This window comes from Epinephelus lanceolatus, chromosome 11 (assembly GCF_041903045.1).
Source record: "Epinephelus lanceolatus isolate andai-2023 chromosome 11, ASM4190304v1, whole genome shotgun sequence".
Taxonomy (NCBI): domain Eukaryota; kingdom Metazoa; phylum Chordata; class Actinopteri; order Perciformes; family Serranidae; genus Epinephelus; species Epinephelus lanceolatus.
In genome coordinates, this window is record NC_135744.1 from 10,691,466 (window position 1) to 10,710,428 (window position 18,963).

The 18,963-nt window shown below is 38.5% G+C and overlaps 1 protein-coding gene across 13 annotated transcripts in view; it reads left to right on the forward strand.

The window, feature by feature from the left end:
* Window positions 1–245: 245 nt before the first annotated feature.
* The window catches only part of LOC117267257 (RNA-binding protein Musashi homolog 2), a 311,435-nt gene continuing 292,717 nt past the window's right edge, over window positions 246–18,963 (forward strand). For 12 of the 13 annotated variants that reach the window (XM_033643047.2, XM_033643054.2, XM_033643040.2 and 9 more), the window contains exons 1-5: window positions 246–482; window positions 807–847; window positions 1,140–1,221; window positions 1,760–1,844; window positions 14,275–14,316. In XM_033643047.2, coding sequence (XP_033498938.1) covers window positions 421–482; window positions 807–847; window positions 1,140–1,221; window positions 1,760–1,844; window positions 14,275–14,316 — 312 coding nt within the window. In that variant the 5' untranslated portion in view covers window positions 246–420. The remainder of the gene's footprint in view (window positions 483–806; window positions 848–1,139; window positions 1,222–1,759; window positions 1,845–14,274; window positions 14,317–18,963) is intronic. The other variant, XM_078172243.1, reaches the window with a different exon arrangement.

Sequence of the window (18,963 nt, forward strand, 5' to 3'; positions counted from 1 at the left end):
AAGGTTTACTTGTCGGTTGAATAATGATACGCAAACGTTGCTAATTAAGAATAACATTTCTTGAACAAAGATTTTTTTCTTTAATGTTATGTGTCCACTGATTTAGAAGAGCAATAAGCCACTTTCACCTCTAGTGGCTTAGAGCTTAATTAAATGACAAATCGGAGGATTGGTTTGCAGATTGCCTGAATTGACGTCAATTGGATTGGTTAGGTGACAGAGGCAGGCTCCGCCCCCTGTGGGCCAAGGTAGAGCATGCTGAGAGAGGGAGGAGGGAGCAGGGGGCTGAGCTGATCCCACGTGTGACGCTTTCATTCCCGGCTCAGTAATATTCTCATAGCGGGGCTTTGCATATCTCCTGCCGTATCTGTGTGTGTCTGTCACTGTTACTGTAGTCCCAGCCTATAGTTTGAAATAGATATGGAAGGAGACGGGAGTCAAGCCACATCCGGAAGCCTAAATGATTCACAACATGACCCGGGGTAAGAATCTTTCTAAATTTAATCCTAAGGTACGATTTTTTTCATGTTACAACATCTTGGAGAGGACTTCGACTGCCGTGCTGGATTCGTCCCCACAGTACGCACTTAAACCGTGCACGGGTCTGTTTCCAGATTCAGTTTAAAGACCTCAGCTTTTGTAGCAAGAGTGGCCTCCCCCTTTTATGTAGATAGACTATAATTACCAAGCGCGAATGTGTTTTCATAGTCTTCCTTTATCCTTTAAGGTCGCTTTTAGAAGTAGTTAGTCGTCAAAATGGCCGAACTGACATCTGGACTCACTTCTGTTGTGTTTTCCCCTTACAGTAAAATGTTTATCGGTGGCCTCAGCTGGCAAACCTCACCAGGTGAGACTGTTATTCTCTTTTACACCGTATCCAGTATTTCTTGTTGTTTTGTCGCTGTGACTGAGTGCTCGTTGTAGCTGCTGGCGGTGTATGTGCGAATGTGCACTGTGCAGTAGTGTACTGTATGGGATATCTCACTAGTGTGTGCGCACGATGTTATTTTTGATCTCCGTCCATCTGAAGTCCTCTATTCGACCCCTATGCGCATCGCGGGGTGTTTTTTGTAATACAGTGACAACAGCATGCCCATATGTTTCTGTCAAATGACCCGACATATTTTCTCTATTCACAGACAGCCTTAGAGACTATTTTAGTAAATTCGGAGAAATAAGAGAATGTATGGTGATGAGAGACCCCACGACAAAACGCTCAAGGTAAATACAGGGCTTTCCTACTTTTCCTTTGCAGTGCATGTGACGATATCGCTTACTTTGTCCGTGTTTAGTGTTAATCCAGCGTGTATGTGTGTTTCTGTGTCCGCGCGCGCATGTGTTCGTGTGTGTCTCTGTGTGCGCGCGCCTGCGTGTGGTTTCACAGCAAGCCAGATAAGCTTAAATGCTCACTGCTGTAAAGCTGCAGCCGAATGCAATTTGACATTGACTTTGTGACTGCAGCACAATGTTGGTGTAGTGTCGTCTCACATTGTAACATAGCAAATAATGATCAGAAGTGTCCCCAGTTTCTGTTTCCAATCTGCCACAGGACGTCCATAATGTGGATTTTTTAATACATTTACACAGAAATATTGCAACAATATTAAGGTCATATGAATATTAAGCCTGCTGTTATGTGTTTTATCATGGCGAGTCACAATATTTATATTTTTTAAATTTGTATTTGCAAAAAAACAGGTTATTTTGTGTGTATACATTTTAATATTGTTGTTTTTTTGTCTCTGTCTTTGTTTTGCAGAGGATTTGGGTTTGTTACGTTTACAGATGCTGCCAGTGTAGATAAAGTCTTAGCTCAACAACACCACGAATTAGACTCAAAGACGGTGAGTTAATTTGATCTACACTTACATAAGTGTTTCTTCCTTGTTGACTGTTTGCACTGCTCTGCCAGTGGAGACCCCCCTGTCATAACTGTGTGACTTTTTACTGCCTCAAGGCCTTGTGGGTAAACACCTCTTAGGTTAACAGGCTGTGTGGATCAAGGTCATGCATAAAGGCTAAATGCATGATGGTCCCTTCAACACTAAGCTTAGCAATAAAACACAACTCCAGGCTGAATATTATATGTGTTCACTTTCACTTCTGTGGATGAATGAGGCGGACACGCCCCCTTCTTCGCTGCAGCCACATGTGCAGTGTGCACATATCTCATGTTCCACTGAAGGGCGTGCTGTCTCAGGCGCGTTGCCTCGCTACTGTTTGACCCGGCAGATATTGCAATGTATCACGCCTGATGCACTGATACTGCAAGTGTGAGAAATAGGTTTGAAACAACACATATGCCCTGATGTCAAAATCAAAGTCCTGTACAGTACTGTGAGTACACTAAACAAAAGAAGAGTTAACTTTTGAAACAACAAAGCTGTCATGCAAACTAAGTAGTTACTGTTATGTTAAATAATTTAATTATATAAATATAGCAGAGTAACAGAAATTCATGACCATTATAAATGCATGTTTAGTTTGAAATAATAGTCTGAATTGACTTGCATAAATAAGGCAATTGATCCACAGACACACACGTACACCCATGTGCTCATTTCTGAAAAACTTTGAACTATTGTGGATTCTACTTGCCCTTTGAAATTTGTCAGTGGATGAATAATTAAAGATGCTAGTCATTTTTGAGAGATGTCTGTAGTGATGGATTAGACAGGGTTCAGCTGAAATTGTATTTGTCTGGGATTTCTGCTCGCTAGGTGGTAATATCCAGATATGCCAGCATAGCTTTGGAAATGGAATAGTGCACGTTGAGGAAACATAGTGCTTCCTCGGCTGAAGGCAACTCTAGATGGAGGAATATTTTGAAGGATTTTGAAAGACAAATAGATTGTGCTTAGAGATACTCTGAAATCTCTAAATTTGTACAGGATATGGCAAGTAAGTTTAAGATTTGTGGTCCATTGTATATTCTTGAGCTCATGTGTGATTAGCACAGAACTTGTTCTCTCTCTCTCTCTCTCTCTTTTTTTTTTTTTTTTTACCTTACCTTATTTCCCTCCAGTTTTTCAACTGCAAAGTTTCTACTAATGCGGCTGCTCTTTTTTTTATTATTAGAGAGCTCTGAGTTTTCTGGCCAGTTTTCAGAGCAGCTCAGTGATGGAGGCTTTACTTCTCCAAATGGGCTTATGGGTTTAGTATTTCTACTGGTCTAAAAATGAGTTATTTACCATTATATAAAAAAGACACGCATACCTTTCTAGAATTATTGATAACACTAAGTCAAAATGCATTATGGGGCAAAAAGATGGCAGGCATACAGTAGATAATTAGTTTTCTCTTCCCCTCAACCTATCAGATCCATCCTCTTATGTAATTTTAAATCTCAGGTGGGTCAGTCTAACTCAAACGTTATGCTTTAGTTGTGCTTTAGTGCTCCTGTGTGTTATGGGAATAAGAGCGATGAGGACATTCAGCGGCCTCTCTGTTGTGATTCGGTGAATATAGAGAGAAGACAAAGTTCTTGGCAGTGAAATGACCAATAAGTCCGACTGATGGCGTTGCAAATATCTATAGAGGAGAATATGTAGTAGCAGGTTAGGGGGCTGTTTGAAGGGGCAATGATACAGACATACTTTGATGCAGAATCTGGAGCAGTTTGACAACTTCAAGCTTGACATTTTGGATGAACAACTTTGTGACAGCTTGACAGCATATAAATATATATACAGCAAAGGTCGGAGGGATATGCGTGAGGGAGGGTTGCACATAAAAATATACTTACACCTGGGACTTGTCCTGTGCAGCCCCAGTCTTTTACTGATGCCCGATAAATGGAGCAGTCGTTGGTTCAATGCCTTGCCCGAGGGCACTTTGAGAGTATTGGCAGCAGGAAACCGCTGAATTCCTTGTACGTTTAAAATGATTCTATTAAGATATTCATTGGATTTAACTTGATGACCTCATGCTCATAGCAGCACAGTCTCAATCTGCTGCTGCTACTTCTGTGTTGCAACTGACTTATTGATTGCAAAATAGTTTTTTTCACCCATAAGGAAAAGGTCTTTGGTACTTTTTTCTTATATTAAAGTTACTAAACTTTCCCCTGCAGCTTATACATACTGCTGTTATCAGAATGTAGAATATGCTTGACCTATTTTCTTATGTATTATGCTGGAGTTAAAACACAGGGTTTTCTTGCTGCTGTGAAGCATATTAAGTGGCATGCAAAATCTCTAATGTCAAATTACCATTTTGAGATGAGCCACCTCTGTTTTATCTCCAAAAGATACACACAGTTTTGCGGCGACAGATGTGTACATAAACAGTTGTATTATATCACACTTATTGTAGGCTATAGGTCATATTTGGCAGACTTATGTCATGCACTTCAGATCTGACAGTGCCTCACCCTGAGAACAGAGCAGTGACATTTTAAGGTCTGACATCCAATCATCATTTTCTCTGAATTGTGGCTTTAGTGCACAAGCGCAGCAAAGTTCTCCAAACTTGTTGCACATCTGTCCTTACCTAATTGGCATGTCACTTGGGGCTTGTTGTGAAACCTTTCCTTTTTATTATATTTATCATTACCTCTGTCAGGTAGTCTCTCTCCTAAAAAAAATCTATATGTTGTGTGGAAGTGGATTTTCATTCCAGATTTGTTAAGGTATTTCTTTTTGCCTTTGTTAGATAGCATACAGTAGAGAGCTGACAGGAAATGAAGGGAGAGAGCGGCCTGGCCAGACTCGATCAGGGGACGTTGTGATTACATGGTCGGCGTCTTAAACCCCTGGGCCACCAGGCTGCCTCAAATAAATGGATTTTAATGACCATTAACATAATCATATTGGACGGTGACTTTTACACAGTCTATATTTAAAAAGATACAGAGCCAAATTAGTTTTGCATTCCTGTCTGATGTTAATGAAACAATTTGTTTTGTGCATGATTTATTTGCTTCGTTTCCCTGGCCATGTATTTGGCTCCATACCCTCAAACTAGAAATATATTGATGATACTAATAGTCCCGTAATAATATAACTAATGGCTTCCTCATAATAAATAACAAAGTGAAGCTATGTGTTTTTTTGCTTGACATTTTTGTAATCGGATGAGTGTTTGACAGTGTAATTGACACGCCAAAGATCTTGAGTCAAATACATGAAGAAATTGATATTTCCTAGCTGCTAATGTGCTGTTGTTTATCCGTTGGCGTGCAATAGAAGATTACAAACCTGAGGCAGCTGTCTGTGTTTTTTTCCTCACTATTAGTCATTGGGTTGTATCTGCTGTGCTGTTGTATATCTTAACGCTCACACTATCAAGATCGCATTGCATTAGGATCTATCATATCTCTTTATAAAGTTGCTCAGCACGAATGGGTAGAATGAAGCGGTCCAGCAAATGTGGATGGTTCTTGATGTGTTTGCAGATGTTGGTTTGATATAAGCCTCCTACTTTTTTGTGGTGCTTGAATGAATTCGTACCAATGTTTATGTCCTTAGTAACCTTGGAGGGAGTGAGTGGCTGGAGGTGCTGTGACTGTGAACAGGTTGAGTTATATTATTCGTACAGGGGAAGTGGAAATCATGCCTAATTTGCATTTTTTTTTACTTGTTTATCTCATACAGATATAGTTGGGTATGTGAATAAAATTAATGAGGCTTTCTGACAACCACAAACACACAGTATAGTAATTATTGTTAAATAATATTAGTTAAAAAGCAAATGAAAAGGGGCAATTCTTGCTTTGATTGCACTGATGCCTCACAGAGAATTTCAGTATGGAACATCATTTTAGCCATTGGCAGCCCCGGAAGTTTTTAATAGGGGTGGCCAAATGGGGCCACTCAAAGTCTTGGGGTGGCACCAAAACCAAAAGCCATAACTGAATTTCAGGAATTCTTTTGTGCTTTTGTAGTACATAGACTAGTTAAAAAATATGTCAGTATGAGAGTTAAGAAATCTAATACTGATATACTGTGCACGTCATTTTACAGTTAATATTAGTAATTATATGATGTGCATAGACCAGTACCAGAATACCACTCATATATCTTGAGGTGAACGTTCAAGGGACCCCTTTGAAAATCCCCATGCCAATTTTTCCCTCGCTAAAGTTTAGCAGAAATTTGAAGCCTTTTTTGCCCCCTTTCAGTCAAGCTCGTATAACATGGTGACATGGCATAGCTTAAAAATGCATGTGCAACAGAACCCTTAAAGATAGTAATGTCAGCCTCCAATTATTTTTTATCAAGGGGGCCAGCGGGGCAGCAATTGGGGCCCCTCTCGGGGGTGCCACTGATTTAAGCCTAACATTTCCCTGTTGTTTAGATTAATAGAGCTGTAGAATCAATGTAACATTCACAACAATGCCAGGATATGCGACGACAGGCAAACCATCACAGTCTTCCTCTTTTCTTTTTTTGTATTGGGTTTTTTTTTTTTTTTGTAACCGTGTGCTCTGCCTTTTGTCCGGTTATGAAAACACTCAGACGAGGATGAATGTGAATGAGACATATGGAGAAGCGCAGCCCGGGGCTTCAAAACACACATGCTGGTAATTCAGAACATATTTACCATTTTTCATGATGCTTTGTTCAGTTAAGAAATATGCAACTCACAGCATCTGTTCCTGAAGATGTTTCGAGGCGGCCCGGTATGAACAGGAGAGATCATAGTACATGATTTTGCATTTGAGACGTAACAGTTGAGAGCTTAACAAGGCAGCAGATTGATTCCAGGTTGGCATCTTTTATTGTTTTATGTAAAGTGGTTATATAAAACAAAATAAAATAAAATTAGATAAAATATTCATCAGGGACCTAGCAAAGGTCATGTTTGAATGCAAGATATGAATTTATCATGACTGTGTGACACCATTCATCTGCATTTAAACAGCATAGATACAGTTTCAGTCCTAATTTCTTGTAACCTGTAAAACTCATAAACATCTACACTGTAAGGTAAACATATTCTGTGTTACTGAATGACCAGGTCAGCCCATACACACCGTTTTGATGTTTTTAAGAGAGGCAGGAAACAAGCCAAGAGGAAAGGAGAAGAAAAAGCATGGATGAGCAGCTGCTCTGGGCACATCTAAATTCATCAGATAGGATTTGGAAGTAAAGTCAAATCAGTGAGCTCAACTCTGACTTGCTCTTGTTTAAGTATAGCAGGTGCTCTGTCTTCTGCAGTTAATTATGGCTGAAGGCGTTATTAGTTCATGCTGTATCTGTCTCTTGTCGGTACATACAGAACATCAGATGTTTGTCAAGGCAGTAATGTAATATCTTGTGTAATACCACTGAATCTGGATCATACTCATAACGGTGTTGCATATTTATTTTTAGAAAAAAAAAAAAAAGATGTCCAATTTCCTCGTTGAGCGTGAGATTTGGTAGCATTCTCATTATTGATTTGATGAGCATAACAAACTGCCTTTTCGAGGTGTTATTCCACTGCAAAAAAAAAAAAAAAAAAAAAAATCAGTAAAAGATTGACAGCACAGATATTAGACATTTTATGTTTTAATTTCTTGTCTAGTCCGTTGGTATCACACGGGCACACCTGTGGACCTGCTCGCACACTTAAGTTGGGAAAAGCTGCAAGCTTTGATAAGCCTTTTCCTTTTAGCTTAAACACCACATCATCATGCTAGTGTAGATATGTCTTAAGAGAGAGGAAGAGAGTTTACCCAGGAGCCGCATTAATATATGAAATCCTTTTATAAGATGTGAACTTAAGATATAGGCTGTTTCTCTGCCCTGATCTCCCACAGTCGCATGCAGAAGCAGCCCACAGAGACCCTGTAGTAAAAGGCTGTGGAAGATAAAAGATGGCGGGCTGGGGTTTGAAGGGGGGGGGGGGGTTCCTCTTCATCTGTTCTCATTTATTATATTGACATATCAGGCTGTATGATGTCTTGAGGATATCCACTTTTGTCCTGCGTGAGATCATGTTTCATCATGTAAGAAAGGTGTACTGAAATTATTAATTTGAACAAGTCCTGTCAGGGTGATGTAAAGAGGCTATAAGGTGAGCAAATACTTACCAATACTCTGGAGAGGCCCGTTTTGCTTTAGACTGAGGACAAAGCTCTTGACACTGACTACAGCTGTGTGAGATACGACATCTTTAGCATGCCACTAGTCATGCTCTTGTTCACCGCATGAACTGAACTGTGTAAACTTGCCTAGATGCTACCTGAGATACCCACATTGCAAACGGCACACATACCATAATTGCAGAGCCCTTTGAAAATGACATCGCATTAGAGGCTGCCAGTCAATTGTACATAACAAGTACGGGTGCCATTAGATGGTTACAGTAATTTTAAGAAAAAAGGACCCCGAAGTATATGGCCTACAGTATAGTTGTATATAACAAATGCCTGTAATAATCATACCCTTATTACTCGTAAGAATAATTCTCTTCTTACAAAGAACACTGAGTGCATTTACAGTTGCATTAGTATCCCAGTTTTGTTCTTATTAGGGATATGAGGTCTCCATGTAACTTGAGGTACCTGGTTATTTACATCCCTGTATACAGGATTCTAACAATATCCAGGTTTCTGATTGCCTGTGTGCAGCTGTGTCTTGATGTCTCGCTATCTTAGTCACTATGCTCTGTACAGACAAAGAATGTTCAGAAACCTGGAAAAAGTGTTTACATGCCACAGTATCCTGGTTTCTATCGGAGTAATCCAGGTAGCATGTTTTTATCCAGGTTTCTGAAACCAAGAAAGGGTGTACAAAACATAGCCGGAATACTCCAAAATCCTGAACATAACCAGGATACCAGTGTGCATGTAAACACACATAATGATGTGGAATTTGTCATGTGTAAATTGGGTCTGGCAGGAGTATAAAAGTATGGTTTTGTTGTGGCTCATTCATTAAAAACAAGTGCAAGGTCAACTCCTGAGTGGCTGTTTTTCAGCATTTTGATTGCAGTTTGCATTTGAACACTTTTTACTTGGGCTGCAACTGCAATTGTTTTCATTTTTTAATTTGTGGATTATTCTTTCAAGCAATAAATGAATCGATTAATAGTTTGACCTATATAACTTAAAAAAGTAAAAATAATAGTTAAATAAATAAAAAAAACACCTGTTGCAGTTGTCTGGAGCCCAAGGTGAAGTCCTCAAATGTCTTGTTTTGTCTGATCAACATGGAAAAGCGTTAAGGTTTCACTTTGGAGGAGCTTAACAAGAGGTAGTTTGTTTGGATTTTTACACCTCAGTGCCGATGAGCCATGGCTAGAGGCATTTTTTACGTTAGGGCACATATGTACATACGGACAGACAACCCCTAACGCACATACGTCACGTTCTCGTGAACGGGATATCTCAAGAATGCTTTGAAGGAATATCCTTAAATTTGGCACAAATGTCCACTTGGACCTCTGGATGAACTGATTAGATTTTTGTGGTCAAAGGTCACTGTGACCTTGTTCATCTCATTAACACAATATCTCAATATATCAATATCTCACAAACACCATGAAGAAATGTCTTCAAATTTGGCACAAATTGAAATTATGGTGATTGTAAAGATCTTCTGTGCTGTCGGGTTGAACGTGTGTGTGAAGCATCCATGTTTTAGAATATGTATCGTCTTTATAGCAACATCCATATTAGAAGCATTGCCAGCTGTTATGGCTACATATGAGTCTGGGCATTCATGGATATAAACTGTAACGTCAACTTGACTGGTTTGTGGAGGCATACAACTGCAAGACGATAATTGTAGTTTATTTAAAATTTACCGCAACAATTATATAATCGTTAAAATAGTTGCAGATTAATTTGCTTTGGAATTACTAAATGACTAATCTTTGCAGTTCTACATTATACTGTCAAACACAGCCATTTTGGTCTTATCCCCCAGATGTGTTTAAGTACTGCCTCTACTTTGCAACATGTAGAATACCATGCTTATAACAAAGACAACAGTGGACACTGTTGGTGTACATAAATCAAGTCAGTCCTTGTAAAGTTTTTTTTTCTTTGTTCCTTAATGAATTTTACAACCCCAAACGACCTTCATACTTCCACTGTATTAAACAGTACACACAAAGTAAATTCCAGGTGTTTACCTGCTTAATAGTGCTGGTTTCCCTCGTTTTAGCAGCTAATCTGGCAACCAATAAAACGTAATGTTCAAAGGTGGAGTACATTCATATTCAGAGCAGACTGTTCATTCAGCTCCAAGTCAGGTTTCTAAATATCTATGTTCTGTTTGGTTTGTATGCGCAGCTTGTGATGTTTCCACGATAAAGACATTTCCAAGAGGGGGATTTATAAAGTACTTTTACTGCTACTAGATGATAACTACAGCTGGATGGGAGGTCTAGCTTTCGTCTCCAGAGTAATGTGTTCTTAATTTATGCGTTTTAATGTGCTTTTTTGTACATATTCCCTAAAAATTGCCTTCTCTACTTTGACATCAGCTTGTGATTTTTTCCTAGAAACCATTTTTAAAAGAGTAACCACCAAGAGAGTATGCCTAAACTTGTTGCGTTAAGATGATGTAGGTGGAGAATGTGAAAATTACACTGAAAGCCATAGCACAGCAAGGACAAGAGTGTTTCTTTTCCCCCAAGAAAAGAAGAAAAGAAAAGAAAAGTACTGTCTTGGAAAAAAAAAAGATGGACCAAAACATGCACAGTTAATCACTAGTTTTTTGTAATTAGTGTTAAAAAATGTAAGGTATTGATAGATGAAACAGACTTGAGAGGAATAACATTTGCAAGTACTGTGTGTGGTACTGAAACAAGTGCACTACCCAGGTCCGGTTGACTGATCCTAAACCCTGATGGTATGTGTGTTACATAACAAAAATGTTTCAGGAAGGAAGTATCAGGTGAAACAGAGACAACACAGTCTCTGGTTCAAAGGCACAGTTATCCAGCGAGAAGGGCAGTGCATATTTTATTTCTTGGCGTTACGTATGAAGGCACTTTGTACATAAAAATCACATGCACATGAATATGTAAAGCAAAGGGAAACAATTGCTACATCTCCCCGCCTCGTGTTCAGATTTCTCAAAGGAGTCATTCATCATAAGTTGTGACCTAAAAAGGTGCTGCTACAGGATTTCTCAGAAGGATTGGTTAGTAAGTCCTCCTTGCCTAATTTGGTTGCATTGCTCTGAGTGTGATTTAAACAATCGGCAGTTTCATAGCCTCATTTTGAACACAATTCTGTGCATATAATTGCCTCTTTTTGATAATTGTAGTATTTTCAACAGACAGAAAGCTATATGACCTCCACTGCTGCTGTGTTTAAGTGCTCTCTTATGCATGGTGAACAGGAAGCTTCGTAGTGAATAGAAATTCTCAGCAGGACCGAAAAACAATTAGTTTACGCAGTGTTGAAATGAGGTTTGATGTGTATTGTATAGGCTTAAAAAGTACGATACATTACCAAGTATGTAGGACTTTGGTATTCAAAGCATAATGTGTTGTCTTTGCTCAAATAGGGTGCACAAAATAATTGAGTTTGAATTGGTTATGCCGGGGGCTAAGTGCTAAAACAAATCTTTAAATGAAATTCATTACAAGCAAGGTTGCCATACCCAGGTGTTATTGAATTCATTTCTCATTTTGACTTGATTTAGAAAGATAACAGTAATAACTGAGACTGACAGAAAAGATGACAATGACATTGCACATCATGGTTTCCCTTCAAACACATTAAATCGTAGTCAGTCTCATTGGCTTAATTGATCTGTGCAGATGGTGTCTTTTTGTTCTCGCGTTCTTTAATTCACTTTCTTTCCATTGTTTTTCTCAGCAGGAAGAGATATCTTTTTCTTAAATATATCCATCTGTGCTCAAGGAGTAGCTCTTATGAATGCTGAGAATTGGCACACTAATTGCAGATTTTTCACTGTAACACCGCAAAATATGGAACATAAAAATGATTCTCTGTTAAACACATTCTGTTAATACCATGTCAAAAAGCACATTTTTATCTCGTTTCTTAAATTTTCATTGGTATCCAGGCAAGGACAATTTAGGATGACATTGCTGTTTGAGATAGCTCCCCCTCATTGTGAGTGCAAGGTCGATGAGACCCCCCACCACATACCTTCATACCAGTGAAATTAACGAGGAAAATGTAGCTAATGAGATAACAAGCGCAAGATGGAGAAACAGGCTGATCTGACGCATCCTCCTGGTTATTTGGCAATATCTGGAGGCGTCAGCGGCCTCAGACTCTCATTTTCTCCCTGTCATATTCAATCAGCCATTCCTGCCTAAAATAAAAGTGAGTCTCTGCTGCGACCATGACCAGCAGAATGGTGGCGTGGCTGGCCTCAACACTAACTTTTCCTTTCTTTTTTGTCTTTGAGGCAGTTGTGGTTCTTTTTTTGGTATATATCAGTGGACAGCAGTGGAAAATAATATTTGGTAGCTCCAATATTTTGGCCCGTAATCAGCAGTAATTACTATGTGCTTTTTTAAAGTCCATTGCCAAATGCAATGAATATTGTGCCTGGACTGTGTCATTGAACTCCATCGATTGTAGAAAATTGGATACAGTAGGTAATGAGGTCAGTGATATTGGCCAGGTCTTATCAAACCCTCATAAGCGGAGACACCTCAGGTGAAAATATAGTTTTTCATGGTCTGGCCAATTTAGAGGTTTTGAGCCATTTTGCTTCCATAGCTTGTCTTTTTTTTAGACTAGTGGTGGGAAAACACTGAAAATACACATTTAGGTGTTTCTTTAGTTTACATTACTGCTCTGGAATCTATGCAGAAAGCACATATTTAATTAGATAATGCATCATTTGCATATAATAACATACAATTTCAGAAAACTAATGCAAAAAAGTCTTTATATAAGTATAGTCCACTGTACTTAAAGGCCATTTATTCAATTGTTTTTTTTCTCATACTTTGAGCTGGAAATCTCCACTTCAGTAGCACGTACATACACTGTACTTTCCAGTTTTATTTCTATCTATATTCTGAAGGTTTTCACAGAGGGGTTTGTTAATATATAATTTATAGCCTAATTTGTAGAACATATTGTTCCTTAAAACATGGCAAAACATTTTTATGGCTGTTGACAGTATTTTCTGATTAATTTTCTGGAGAGATAAAAACAGATATCCAAAATCCCCTCAGCAAAAACCTTTGACTCTAGTATGCCAACAAAATGAAATAAGAATTTTACCTAGCTTTATCCAATATTCAGATTTCTGCTGTGGAAATGTATGCAAATTAGTGCATGTTTAATTAGGTAAGGCCTTATTTGCATAATCAAAGATAAAAAATGTCAGAAAACTTGTAATGCAAAAAAGAATTGTCTTAATGTAAGTAATCAGTCAGGGAAGTTTAATGATTAGTGAAAAATTTTACCCTATTCACCTGAGGTGTCTCCCCATAGTGACAAATTTTGTTCTGCCATTAGTCAGTGCTAGTATAAATCTTTGAAGTGGAATGTATTTTCTTTTAACCTAAAGCCCTGCTGCCCAGTGACAATCCTGACAGACCTACCCAACTTGTAATCAAAGCAGTTATTGGGCCAAATCGCTGCACCAGTCTAATTATTGGCTTTTGCAGAGTAGGAATTAATGTACTGACTAATAAGGTTCTGTCATTGCATGGTGCATTTAATGATAGCTTACAAATAATGGTCAGTGGGAACAAATTGATTTAATAATGCTGAATAAAATTATTGGTTGGTGTTGGTACTGCTGCTATTTGGGTACAAGGATGCTAAGCTACACATAGCTATACTTAAGTAAAAAATAACTCACCCTGACCTTAACCAGAGGCGGGGGCCCTGGAGGAAAAATGACAAAAGTCAGGTTTTATGTAGTAAAGCCTTTGTGCTCCTAAAAAATTCTCCTTCCTACGTTCTTATCACCACTTTGTTGGGCCATTCATGTGCACTTAATTTGTAATTGCAATAATTTTGACAGCTCTTGAATGCAGCGTTAGTGTCAAAAAAATGCTCCTCAAATTCAAAGCAGACTGTCTGTATAGCCACAGGCTGATTATGCAGCTTTTCTTAAATCTTAATGGCTCAGATAAATTGCAATCATTGTGAAAATATCACATTTTAATACATTAAGTTTTGAATATGTATAACTGCTATTAAAATCCTAGTATTTATTCCTGACCACAGAGGATTTAGAAATGTTACCATGTGAAAGCTTGCACTCTGGGGTCTCTTTTCTGGGCTTACAGTGTTAGACATGTTTCCAACACCTGTTCATTGCTTTTTACTCTTAGAATATGACAGATTTTCTTTTAACAACAATTTTGCTATTCTTTTCTCATTCTCAGATTGATCCTAAGGTTGCCTTTCCACGTCGCGCCCAGCCTAAGGTAAGAATAAATTGTTCACTAACCCCGCTCAAAGAAAATGATTATGTCTCATGTCACTAGCTTACCTAATTTTGTGTGCTCACACAGCAGATACAAAGAGGCAGTGGATGTCTGTTTGTTATTGTAGAGAAATACCTAGTGTGGCTCTGTTGTTCTCACCTTGTCTATACTATTTCACCAAAGCTATTAAAGTTGGACATATTAGACTTAAAGGAAACATTCAGCATGATTGAGGTTATGTTGGGTTTTTTTTGTATCACCTCATTGTTTTATATCCAAATCATTTCTTTCCTGTGCCTTTATGCTTCTATCTGCATTTCATCCCTCATTATAGTTGTTTTTAATGTCTCACTATGTCAAAATAATCCCATGCCAATTTTAGTCTGCAATAGCATGAATCAAGCTTTATTGTGTGTTAATGCAGAGCATAAGTGTGAAACCATTTACATTGGTGACTCATTTGTTGGCATGACGTGGTTGTGACTGACAGGAGGCGGGCTCTGGCTGCAGAGAATGTTAGCGATTGGTGTCATTCAGGTGTGGAAAGGAGGACATCTAAGAAAGTGGAATCAAGATCCCCCTGTCTTATGTTGGCTGTTAAAGTGTAGAGAGTAATTACAGAGTTTTATTTTTTAGTCAGTAGTCTGATAATAGTAAGAAATGATTGGTGACTTCTCATTGACAGTGATGAATGACATTTACTGGGGTGAATTATAAGTCTGTTGAGTTGAGTGGGATTGAATGGCACAAGTGATTAAGAAATATCTTTAATTGTGGTGCATGCATGTCGAAATGGTCACAATTAGCATTGAAACAATGGGTGATTTAAAAGATAAGCCAATCACGGAGGAAGTGTTGTACGAGCTCATGATGCGTATTATCTTTTTCCTTTTCTTGATTACTGGTCTCGAGCAGTTCTATTGACGATTAAATATTCAGCGTGTGCAGATGGTGCTGTGGCGTATAGTCGAGAGCTTTGGTGACATGCCCTCTCACACCATCCCCCCAGCTTTAGTGTGAAGGCTATAGCAGAGTACAGTGTAGCGCTATTCAACATCGCTATCAGGGATTTTCCACCTAAACCAGGTGGAAATCGATAATAGATTTTCTCCTTCCCACTGGATCAGAGAGAGGCATTGTTAAAGAGTTGGTCAGGTTTCAAATGAGGAATTGGCAGTGCAGGCTTTCAAAGCCAGAGCACATGGTGACTTAAGGATATCGGCATATGGTTGAGAAACTACCAGTGTTTCTCCACGTTTCCTTACACGCCAAGTGTATCACTTTAACTTCGTCTGTTCGGAGCCTTGCTTGTGAAAGCCGAAGGTGCAATAAAACAGCTCAGATGGTTGATGATGCTTCCAGTTTTTAAGTGAACAAGAAACTCCTCTTGCTGTCGTGGTTATTGTTAATCTTTTTTTTAAACAGTGTTATACTCTTTTTTTTTTTTTTTTTTTTTGTAGCAGTGACTCAGAGAGGGAAATACAATATTTTTGAGCTGTTACAGGTTTTAAACATATTTGTCATTCTACCTTGCGTGGTTCATAACTCAGTGTAATAATGACACCATAACAGAATTTGTGGCCCTGCAAAAGCCTTGTACCAATGATTTATAAAATGGCTATAGGGCAAGCTTGTTAGAGAAGAAAAAATGGTTGTATTGAATGTGGATTATAAAGGATCTTAAAGCAATGGGATTAAGCCAGATAGATTAACATTGCATGGGTTTGTACTTTATGTTCAATTGATTTAAGACCTTTAAAAGAAGTCCCATTCTGAGGTTCCCATTTAGAAAGTCCTCTCTGTTTTGCATTTGCTTTCTTTTGTCCCTCTTTCCCCTCCACTGTCTGCCCGCCCGGCTGCTTATGCAGCTGTTGAATAGGCTTCGTTCTTGTTTAAAGAAGCTCGCCTTGGCAGGTGCCTCGGTGGCACGGGCTTTGGGGAGCAAATCGTGACGAGACCAATCAGCGTTAATTTTCTCACGGCTAACAATGACCTCACAAGTAACCCTGCCAATGACCTCCCGCTGCTGAATGCTGCAGTATGGTAAAACTATACAGTATGTACAGCACGTAGAGTAATGCTGAAAACAGACAGGAAGTGAAGGTGAACACAGAGGACATTTCACTGTAAACAACTGAAGGTGTTTGCACCGGGATGACAGGATCACAGGAAAAACAACTTGTATCAGCCGGCATAACTGACACTGCCCCAAAGCATGGACATTTCCATTATAAAGAGACGGTCAGAAACAGACAGGGAGAAGTTTGGCAACAAATAATCATTAGGCTATATTGAAAAAGACAGCCGGCAATCATTTCATTTAAATGTCACCGTGCTCAGAGGTTCTGTATAGGTACCTACAATTCTTTAGAATTTTTAAGTGAAACATTTATATTTATTATGCCATTATTGTGCCTGAATTGTAGGTTATTGTCATGATAAAATATAATTGTGACAAATCAGTCACTGTGTTCGGATTACATCTGCTTTGCCCCTTGTCTTTGGCCATCTTCTGAGAGGATAACTGCAGGTCCTATAGGTCCAGGTCCCTCAAAGAAAACATGCTAAAGAAAAGCAAACTGGCACATGCACATTTCTTATGAATTTTGTCACGAAATTAAAGCTTCTCCTAAGACTTAAAAGACTTAAAGTGAACATTTTGTAATTGAAATAGCTGTGCTTAGAAGCCGTGTCAAAGGTATCAATGCAGACGAGTCCACAGATATTCATGGATTAGGTTTCTTCTGTTGATGATTGACAGGTGAGAAATAAAAGGATTAAACAATGATGTGATGCAAGGCGCATTATGCACATTCATATATACCTTGTCTCCTCCTAGCCTGTTCAGCTTGGTTGGGGTTAGCAATGGTTTTATTAGACAGGCAGCTAAAAGTAGCTTTAGAATTCCAGGATTTCAGCATACAGAAAAAAATATTTAATTTAATGGCATTCTTGCAATAAAGATGATATAATGATTATGGTTGAACTTATTTCTGAAAATATGGATATGAATACAGATATGATAAACAAAATATTTTCATCACCTCATTTTTATGCCTCCACGCAGGCGACAGCCATGGCCAGAGGCATTATGTTTTCGGGTTGTCCGTCCGTCTATCCCATTCTCATGAACTCCTGGAGTTCTTTAAATTTGATACAAACATCCACTGTGACTGAAGGAATAACTGATTAAAATTTGGGGGTCAAAAGTCACTGTGACCTCACAAACCACATTTCGGGCCATAACTCAAGAATTCCTTTGCTAATTATGACACACAAAGGTCTAATAGGATAAAATGATGATGATGATGATGATACTCAATTTCTAAAAGGTCAAAGGTCAACCCTCTTTGCTTCCTTTCCATGGATGACAAGCAGGACAGGGGGTTGCCTGTTTCTCTGGCAGTCCAACACTAGCTCATTGGTTTTGCTGATATTGAGATGCACCATGTGACAAAACTCGAAATATTAAGTCTTAAAATTCTAGTTTTGCTATGATAGCATGACATGACATGTTGGATCCCAGGATATTGGTTAGGGGATGTGGCTTCGTATAAGCGTTAAAGCTCAGAGGCATTTCTTTTTTTCTGAGATTGGTCCTTATGCATCTCATCTCTATCAATGTAGATATTCGATGCTGGTTTAAACTAGAGATGCACCAATTAATCGGTTGCACATTCGTGACGGTCGATACTCACCTTGTTATTTGGGCAAATAAGATGGCATTCACCTATGGCAGTGGCCGGTGTTTTTCCATTGTGTCACATCAATTATGCGCAGGCTTAGGAGCAGCGCTTGAGACTAACAGTGTTTCGTCGTCTCGTCGTCCCAGGGACAATAGAAAACGTGTTTGGGAGGAACAGATCTTTCCTGGAACGCTGCTGGGACAAAAGAATACAGTAAACTCACTATGGACACATCAGGGGATGCATCCTATTTTTTTTCTCTGATGATACTTAATTGTGAACAACAGTTCTTTGTCGACAAAGGCAGGAAGAGAGCTAGTTAGCAGGCAGCTGGTGGACGGAACTATCTGCTGATGGAAGTTGCATTGAGTTACTTTATGATGCGTTAAAGCTCTGTTCATCAGAAATGACTATTGTGCAAAGGTAAATTATAGTGCTCTTCTGATGTGTTCAAATGTAATCTTGTAATACATAGTTTTTCAAGAGAAACCTGAATAAATACAGTTGTGTGAAGGAACAATTTGTTGATGTGTTTCCAGCAATATAAAATGAATATTAGAGAGGATTGAAAAGGCTTTTGAAGCAGTTTTGTTTTTAAATGTTTTTCGTGTGAAAGAAGGTTATTTAAATTAAATTAAATAAATGTGTGTGAATCTGTGCTCATTCAAGTGTAATGAAGGACTGAATGACTTTAAAACAGTTAAGTTTTTTTTTTCATGATGAAGATTTCCTTATTTCCCTGGAATTAAAGCGGAATAAATGACAACAAAGACAAAATAAACAATGATTAAAAAAAAAAAAAACCCATTGGTTTCAATATTGGCCCAGAACATCACTATTAATGCATCCCTGGTTTAAGAATCTGCCTCACCAATTATGTGGCAGTTACTGTGTGATTTCTTTTTATTCCCTGAATCTCAAGAAACCAAATATTATTTTTCATAAAAATGTAATAATTTCT